This window comes from Nicotiana tomentosiformis, chromosome 10 (genome assembly GCF_000390325.3).
Source record: "Nicotiana tomentosiformis chromosome 10, ASM39032v3, whole genome shotgun sequence".
Lineage (NCBI taxonomy): Eukaryota > Viridiplantae > Streptophyta > Magnoliopsida > Solanales > Solanaceae > Nicotiana > Nicotiana tomentosiformis.
The window spans coordinates 18,916,416-18,926,504 of NC_090821.1; the positions used below are offsets into that span (position 1 = coordinate 18,916,416).

General features: G+C 42.9%; 1 protein-coding gene across 1 annotated transcript; it reads right to left on the bottom strand.

Annotated features, from left to right (window-relative positions):
* Positions 1-331: 331 nt before the first annotated feature.
* Positions 332-4,728, bottom strand: LOC138899837 (uncharacterized). The gene is made up of 4 exons (XM_070186534.1): positions 4,296-4,728; positions 3,475-3,623; positions 1,644-2,012; positions 332-397 (listed from the first exon to the last, which is right to left on the bottom strand). The coding sequence occupies exons 1-4, from the start codon at positions 4,726-4,728 to the stop codon at positions 332-334; spliced, it is 1,017 nt and encodes a 338-aa protein (XP_070042635.1).
* Between the last annotated feature and the right edge of the window lie 5,361 nt (positions 4,729-10,089).

Below are 10,089 nucleotides of genomic sequence, written 5' to 3' on the forward strand. Positions count from 1 at the left end.
AAGGTTCGCTATTAGCATCTTATGCAACTTAGTTTTCATACCACACATCATCAATCCGAAATTTGACTAACTCCTTAAATATCCAAAAACTTTTGTTAGAGTCTCCCTTGTAACTGGGCCTATCCACTGCCAGAGAACCCCAGAAACACACCGTAACAACATATACATAATCCAATGATGCAATATAACACAATAACAACACCTACTATGGCCTCATGAGCAATATATTACCAGAAATAGAACACCCTTAACATCAACTGTACAAAAGATACATAATTCGTAGAAGTTAACCCTTAGAATTTTCATAGAACACAACTTAATAAATATATGGCTATTCAAACAAATAAGGAAACGTTTTCTTCATTTCTTCCTCGTTTTCCCAAGTAGCCTCTTCAACCTGTTGGTTTTGCCATAACACTTTCACGGATGCAATTTATTTATTTCTCAACTTTCAGACTTGCCGATCAATAATAGAAACTGGAATCTCTTCATACGTCAATTCCTCATTAACCTCAATAGCCTCAACCGGAACAATGAGTGTCGGATTTCCAACTATTTTCTTCGACATAGACACGTAAAACACCGGGTGCACTAATAACATCTCAGGTGGTAGATCAAGCTTGTACGCCACCTCACTGATCCTCGGAATGATTCTGTACGGTCTGGCATACCTCGGGCTCAATTTCCCTTTCTTACCAAATCGCATTACACCTTTCATGGGGGAAATTTTCAAGAATACCCAATCATCTTCTTTGAACTCCAAATCCCTACGACAAACATCCGAATAGGACTTCTGACGACTCTGAGCAGTCTTCAATCGCTCCTTAATGATCTTAACCTTTTCCATAGCCTGATGCATGATGTCTGGCCCTATCAACTCTGCTTCCCCAATCTCGAACCACCCAATGGGAGATCTACATCTCCTACCATATAATGCCTCAAATGGTGCCATATGAATACTAGCATGAAAGCTGTTATTATAAGTAAACTCTATGAGTGGAAAATGATCATCCCAACTACCCTTAAAGTCAAGAACACAAGCACGCAATATGTCCTCAAGCGTCTGAATAGTCCGCTTTGCTTGCCCGTTGGTCTGTGGATGGAAGGCTGTACTAAGATTCACCTGAGTACCCAATCGTTGCTGAAACATCTTCCAAATATTTGCCATGAACTGAGCCCCTCGATCGGAAATGATAGAAATTGGAGTGCCATGCAGCCTGGCTATTTCCTTGATATACAACTGAGCATACTATTCCGTTGTGTCAGTAGATTTAACTGGCAAGAAATGTGCTAATTTTGTGAGTTGATCCACAATCACCCAAATTGAGTCAAACTTGTGCGGAGTGCGTGGTAATCGTACTACAAAATCCCTATTAATCATTTTCCACTTCCACATTGGAATTTCTATGTTCTGTGCCAACCCACAAGGCCGTTGGTGTTCGGCCTTCACTTGCTGACAATTCGAATACCTTGCCACAAAGTCCGCCACATTCCTTTTCATGCCATTACACCAATAGGCTTCCTTGAGATCATGATACATTTTCGTAGAACCTGGGTGCACAGAATACCTAGAAGTGTGAGCCTCGGTCATGATTGTTTCCCGGAGACCATCTACATTTGGAACACATAGCCGCCCTTGGTACCTTAGTGTTACCGTCATCCATGCCAAGAGTAAAAGCCATAGTTTTATGTTTATGAATCCCCTCCTTCAGTTGTAGCAACAATGGATCATCGTATTGCTTCTCTTTTACTTCCACAACGAGCAATGATTCAGCCATATTCTGTACAATTACCCCTCCTTCACTAGAGTCCGCAAGACGAACTCCCAAACTAGCTAACTGGTGAACCTCCCTGGCCAACGACCTCTGACATATCTCCAAGTGTGCCAAACTTCCCATAGATTTCTGGCTAAGAGCATCTGCCACAACATTGGCTTTCCCCGGGTGATATAGGATATCGATGTCATAATCCTTGCATAACTCAACCATCTTCTCTGCCTTAGATTCAGATCCCTTTATTTGAAAATATATTGAAGACTCTTGTGGTCTGTGAATACATCCACATGGACCCCATACAAATAATGACGCCAAAATTTCAATGCAAAAACCACCACTGCAAGTTCTAAGTCGTGTGTTGGATAATTATTTTCATGATTCTTGAGTTGCCTAGAAGCATAAGCTATAACCTTTCCATGTTGCATTAGCAAACACCCAAGCCCGATTCTTGAAGCATCACAATATAATACAAACCCATTTGTACGATCTGGCAGGGTCAACACCGGCGCCGTAGTCAATATTGATTTCAACTCCTCGAAGCTCCTTTCATAAGTATTGGACCATTGGAACTTAACTGCCTTCTAAGTCAATTTAGTCAACTAAGAGGCAAGAGTAGAGAACCCCTCCCCAAACTTCCTGTAATACCTGCTATACCCAAGAAACTGCGAATCTCGGTTGGTGTTGTAGGTCTAGGCCAATTCTTCACCGCTGCAATCTTTTAAGGATCAACCTTAATTCCTTCTTTGGAGACAACATGACCCAAGAATGTGATCGATTCAAGCAAAAATTCACATTTTGAAAATTTCGCGTACATTTGGTGCTGATGAAGAGTCTGCAAACTGCTCTGAGATGATCGGCATGGTCCTCTTAACCTCGTGAATACACAAGAATATGGTCAATGAACACTATCACCAGGGAATCGAGAAAAGGCTTGAAAACCCGATTCATAAGATCCATGAAATATGTCGGGGCATTTGTTAGCCCAAAAGACATTACCAGAAATTCAAAGTGCCCATACCGGGTCCTGAGAGTTGTTTTCAGAATATCCTGCTCCCTATTCTTCAATTGGTGGTACCCGGACCGTAAATCAATTTTGGAGAAGTACCTAGCACCCTGTAACTAATCAAACAATTCATCTATTCTTGGTAATGGGTATTTGTTTTTTGATTGTGACTTTGTTGAGCTGCCGGTAGTCAATACACATCCTCAGTGATCCATCTTTCTTCCTCACAAAGAGAACTGGTGTGCCCCATGGTCACACACTCGGTCGGATGAAACCCTTATCTAATAAATCCTTCAATTGTTCCTTTAGCTCCTTCAATTCTGCTGGTGCCATCCTGTAGGGCGGAATAGATATAGGCTGCGTGCCTAGCATCACATCAATCCCAAAATCAATCTCCCTATCTGGCGGAATCCCAGGGAGCTCATCAGGAAAGACCTCCAGAAATTCATTCACCACCGGCACAGACTCGAGTGTAGGTGCCTCGGCATTGGTGTTCGTAACCCGGACCAAATGATAGATACACCCCTTATTAGTCATCTTCGTGGCCTTAAGGTAAGAAATAAACCTACCTTTTGGCATTATATTATCCCCCTTCCACTCAACAACTGGCTCATTTGGAAATTCAAACCTCACAGTTCTAGTTCGGCAATCGAGTTTGTCAAAACATGAATAAAGCCAATCCATTCCCATAATTACATCAAAATCTACCATCAGCAATTCAATGAGATCGGCCACGGTGTACCGACCATGTACCATGACAACACAACCCCTATAAACCCGTGCAACCATAATAGTCTCGCCAACTGAAGTAGATACAGAGAATGACTCAGGAAGCTGTTCCGATTCTATCCCAAATTCCATAGCAACATAAGGGGTAACATAGGACAAAGTAGAACCGGGATCAATAAGAGCATATACATCATGAGATTGGACAGTCAATATACTTGTGACAACATATGGAGAAGCCTCTGCACTCTGGCGACCACTCATAGCATAGAAACGGCTGGGTCCTCCTGAACTCTGCGCACCACCCCTAGCTGCACCACGCCCCGCTGGTGCTGGAGTACCTTAAGTTGGAGAGGGTGCTGAAGACGTGGCAGCTGCAGAACTAGATGGATGTACTATGCCCCTTCCCGCACCCTGGCGGGATGAATGACACTCCCTCTGAATATAACCCCTCAATTCGCACCCGTAACATATAGGTAGGTCTATGTAGCAGATCCCCAAGTGCATCTTCCCACACCTAGGGCATGTGGGCCTCCCTTCCCGCTGGAATCTCCCTCCTGATCGGCCTTGCTAGTGGGGTCCCCTAGTGCCCTGATTGGGCCTAAAATGACTCCCCTACTGCTGACTGGGCCCTGCTGGCGGTGCACTGGCTGAAGACTGAGCGAAAGACCAGGATGGCCCTGATGACCCTCCCCTAAAAGCTGATCTTCCCCCACCAAATGACTCCCTATAGTTGCCCGCGGACCGGGCCTTCCCGGTACCCTCTCGCTCCATTCTGTTCTTCAACTTACGGTTCTCTATAGCTTGAGCAAATGCTACCATCTTCCCATAGTTCATATCTGAATTCAAGGGGGCTGTAGCAGCCTTATTGATAACCAAGGGGCTAAGCCCCTGCACAAACCGGCGCACTTTAGCCTCCATAGCAGGCAACATGAGAATGGCATATTTGGACATACGAACAAACTCCATGTGATACTCCCACACACTCTTACTTCCTTGCTTAAGGTTCTCAAACTCTGCGGCATGAGCTGCCCTAGTCTCGGCCGGCAAGAAATGGTCCATGAAAGCGTCAGCAGACTCACTCCACCTCGATGGAGGGCTCCCCTTGTCCCGAGAGTCGTCCCACAACTCAAACCAAGAATAGGCCACCCCTTTCAGGCGGTAAGCGGCCAACTCCACTCCCTCCGTCTCAGTAGCGCGCATAACCCGGAGAGACTTATGCATCTCATCAATGAAGTCCTATGGGTCCTCCTTGGCATTAGCACCCGTGAACACTAGAGGATCCAACTGAAGAAACCTGTTCACCCTGGAACCACTAGAATCCCCTTGTTGGCTAGAAGAAGTGGGTGCAACATTTGATCTCCGGTCTTGAGAAGCCACTATCTGTGTCAGCATCTGGATGGCTCCCTAAGATCAACATCAAAAACACCAGAATCGGAAGCTGGAGCTGGTGGTGGAACTGAAATATCAATTGGAGGAATTGCTGCACCCTCAGTAGGTGCATGAACTGTTGTAGCCTGGTCAGGTGTAGTGGAATCAAGCAGTGTAGCAGTCGGGGGATTATGCTCACCCCTCGGGTATTCACCCGCCTTACCAAGTAAAGGGTCAACTGCCACTCCTAAGGCGGGATTGGCTCCTTGGCCAGTTCTTGCTCTTTTCTTAGGTGCCATGTACTGAAAGTTAAAGGAATGCACGAGTTAGAGGGGGAACAATTTCACTATCACTTTCATCGCACGATCCAGAATATCAAAGAAGGGTATTATTCCTAAATGTCCAAGTAGCCTCCAACTTATAGATGTGGTCGATAACACACTGATAAGGAGGACTCTACTAGACACGGCTTCGAGACATTCTAGGACAATTTAAAACCTTAGGCTCTGATACCAAGTTTGTCACGCCCCAACCTCGGGAAGCGCGACCGGCACTCAACCGAGTGAACCCGATCGAGCAAGCCTGTTAGATACTTTCTACCCAACTCACCCATGATCAAGAGAAGACATGATTTCATTAATTAGATAGTAGGAAGATCATATATACAATACTAAATCGTCTCATTGGTTACATCATCTTAAAGTCCAAAAATACATACATTCTTATGATTCGAGTAAAACAAGAGATCAAAATACAACATAATCTGTTTGACTTTTCTAGCACCCATGTACAAACCCACATAGTGTCTACGGAGACTCTAAAAGATACAAAAGAGTCTATGATAGTGCCGGCAACAAGGCCCCGACTATACCTTGGGACGTGATAGTAATATGAACAAAAGATACAATACGTGACCCCGGGATGAAGTGGGGCTCACCAAGTCTGCTGGGAAGAGGATGTACCACTATCGCTGATCAACACTGCATGTTATAGAACCACCTGCATCCATTTAAAGATGTAGTGCCCCCGGCAAAAGGGACGTTAGTACAGTCGAATAGTATTAGTATGTAAAACTAAACACCATCTCAATAGAATAAATAATACAAGGGGAAACAATCAAGAATTCAATAAGAGCTTCAAATAATACTAAAACATCAAGTTAAGGATCACATAAGTTTTCAAGTTAATTTTTATGTTATTAGGTTGGGTGATCTTTAGTGCCGATATGCCATAATTCATAATACCACCGTATTCTTACACGGAGTCCGATCCCGACCCGACCGGCTAGGTCGTCTCATTTGAGACATCAACCATAACCACAAATTCAATTATCATTTTCATCGCAGTCAACACTATGTGTCCGGCATGGCATCCGATCACGGCCTGATCGGCTAGGCCGTCTCACCCAAGACGTTACTTTTTTCGGTCAATCATCTCACATCATACTTCTTTCATATTCTTTCGATTCATTGGCACTAGTGATCACAATTACAAATTCATTCTTGGCACTTGGCCGTATTTCATAGTTCCAGTTCCCTTTTCCACATTCAAATATCATTATCATTATCAACAATAATAGGGCTTCCCATTCAAGACATTAAATTCACATATGAGCAATTTGGAAAATCTTAGGCACATAGAGGCTTTTCATACAATTTGGAATAACAATCTTTATTTCGATTTTGACATGAAGTCTTAACATTTCTAACACATATTCTACATTTTGAACACATCCTCAAATGGCAAGATGACACGATAAAGCATTTAGAATAAATATAGAACATACATCCTTCAACACAACCACATTAGGAATAGCCAATTCAATAATGATCAAGGACTTACTCCAATTATATGAACACCGTGGGATTCGATTCTAAGAAGAAGGGGGTTTAGCCAACATACCTCAATTGAGCTTCCTTTAACTCTAAAACGTTCCGGAATTCTAAGCACTTCGATCTATTTTAGAAATATAACAAGTTGGACCAAAATTAGGAAGATGGTCATGACTCTAGATCATTTGAGCATATTAACAAGCACTAGGTGTGCATTAAGGTTTTTAAGGACCTTTTACGAAAGATTCCATCATTCATCAACCCATTCTCTACCATTTTTAGCTCACATCCTTCCTACATTATTTGATAACACATGCATGCAAGAAAACAACTCCCACACCCAAAAATTATCTTGCTAATTACTCCCCTTTTAGTAGATTTTCGATATTAAGAGCTAGGGCATCAAGCAAAGAAGGTTGCACCCAATGTCCGTAACAATCCTCTCCCGGATCACAGAGGTGAAGGGGTAAACGTGATAGAGACCGACGAAGAATGGGACTCAGAAGGGTTAATTGGACTCATTCAAGAATGGGATAATCCTAAAACATCTCCAGTCACTCTCACACCTATCGTGGTACAAACTCAGGCACCAATTGAAGTTGAGGTAGCCGCACCAACTCCGTTTGAGGTTGAAGTAACAACACCCTTCACCGTGATGGTAGCACCTACTCCATATTATAGGTCTAATGCTATACCATAGGATTATGTTGCGGAAACAAGAAGGAAAGGAAAAGCAAAAATGGAAGAAACAGGTGCAGCGCAAGGCATGACTAGAACTGGTAGGGTTTATGCACCCAAGCATTTGGGAGGAACGAGCAAACCAGCTACATCTAAGCCTCCTGTCAATGAGACTGGACCGGATGATCTTTGGAGAAAGGTGCAAGCAAGAGAATATTATGTGGTAGATCATCTGAACAAAACCCCTGATCAAGTATCCATTTTATCACTACTGCAAAACTCCAAGGCACATAGGAATGCCCTGATGAAGGTGTTGAATGAAGCCTATATACCTAATAACATCACCAGTGGAGAAATGACCAACATGGTAGGGCAAGTGTTGGAAAGCCACAAGATCAATTTTCATGAAGACGAGCTGCCACCGGAAGGACTAAGTCACAACAGGGCACTGCATATCACAGTGCATTTTGAGGAAAAATTCATTGCCAGAGTCCTGATAGATGGGGGTTCGATTCTCAATATATGTCCACTAACTACTTTGAAAATATTGGGTAAAGGCCTACACGAGATACGAGCAGGAAGTATGAATGTGAAAGCATTTGATGGGTCTCAAAGGGCCACAATTGGGGAGACCAACCTCAGCCTACAGATGGGCCCAACCTGGTTTGATGTGGAGTTTCAAGTGTTGGACATATATGCTACCACAACCTATTGTTGGGATGAACTTGAATACATGCTGCTGGGGTCGTAGCTTCTACTCTACATCAGGTCGTGAAGTTTGAGTGGAACCATCAGGAAGTGATTATCCATGGAGACGGAAGTAATCCCATTTATACCAATCAGACTATTCCGGTCGTCAAGAATAGAAAGAAGTTGGGTGGAGAAACATACCATCGCATCGAGCGCGTCAACGCAATTGAGAAAGACAAATGGTGGAGCAGTAAGATATAAAGCATACTGTCATGGACAAGGTATGAACTCGGCAAGGGTCTCAGTAAGAATCTCCAGGGGATCACAAAACCAATACAGCTAAAGCGTCATGGCACAACCTTTGGGCTTGGGTATGAATACACTTGGCAAGAGTGTCAGAATTGGTCACCACCATGGCGTGGTCCTTATTACCCTCTAGAATAACCAGTACCACATTTGCACCAGTCATTTCATCAAGCTGGCATAATGTGGGGGTCCAAAGAAGATGAAGTTTTAGCTGACATAAGGAATTTTTTTCTGGACGATGAAGACATGGATTGCAGTGTGATAGTTGAGGAGGAGGAGGAAGGCCTTATTATTCAGATCGTGGAGAAGGGAGTTATTCTCAAGAACTGGACTGCTGCACCATCAAGGGCCCGTCGATTTCTTGGGTAGCCTGTCATCTAGTATCATTTATTTTTGAAAGCAATTTTATGAGCATCTAAGACATTTTCAGTATTTTGTTTTAAGAATATTTTGTTTTGAAATAATTGCTCGAGTCATCGAGCCGTACTTATTTGAAGTTTTCAAGATTTATTTAATGCATTGTTATTTTTAGTATTTATTATTATTCTTTACATTTTTTTCTCTACAGCATTATTATTACCTATCCCGATGAACCTGCGACTGTGACATGTAATGAGGCAATGCAACGTAAGGATAGTGATTCAGAAGAGGATATAATACCCGAGGAAATTGTTAGAGAAGTGGAAAATTTTGAAAACAAGCCTAAGTCTAATTTGGACGAGACCAAGACGGTTAACTTAGGGGATTCCGAAATAGTCAAAGAAACCCGCATAAGCATTCACCTATCACCGTCAAAGAAGGAAGAGTACATTCAATTCCTGAAGGAGTATGAAGACATCTTTGCATGGTCTTACAATGATATGACTGGTCTGAGCACATCCATAATGGCTCACAAGTTACCCACCGATCCCATGTGTCCACCAGTGAAACAGAAGCTCAGAAAATTCAAGCCAGATATGAGTTTGAAGATGAAAGAGGAAGTCACTAAGCAAATCAAAGCCAAAGTTCTCGGAGTGGTTGAATATCCGACTTGGTTAGCCAACATGGTGCCGGTTCCGAAGAAGGATGGGAAGGTCAGAGTATGTGTCGATTATCAGGATCTAAGCAGAGCATGTCCCAAAGATGATTTCCCGTTGCCCAATATACACATGCTAATCGACAACTGTGCCAAGCATGAACTCTAGTCTTTTGTGGATTGCTTTGCGGAATATCATCAGATCTAGATGGATGAAGAGGATGCCGAAAAGACAACCTTTATTACACCATGGGGAGTATATTGTTACAAAATGATGCCGTTTGGCCTAAAGAATGCTGAAGCCACTTATATGAGGGCCATGACAACCATTTTCCATGACATGATACACAATGAGATAGAGGTGTACGTAGACGACGTCGTCATCAAATATAAAAAGGGTACATATCATATAGAGGATTTGAGGAAAATTTTTAATCGGCTTCGAAGGTACAATCTGAAAATGAATCCTGCAAAGTGTGCCTTCGGAGTCCCTGCCGGAAAATTGCTAGGATTCATCGTCAGCCAGCGAGGGATTGAATTGGACCCGTCAAAGGTCAAAGCTATCCATGACTTGCCACCTCCAAAGAACAAGAAAGATGTAATGTGTTTATTAGTGTGTCTCAACTATATCAGCCATTTCATAGCACAATCAACTGTGATCAGTGAACCGATTTTCAAAATGTTGAAGAAAGA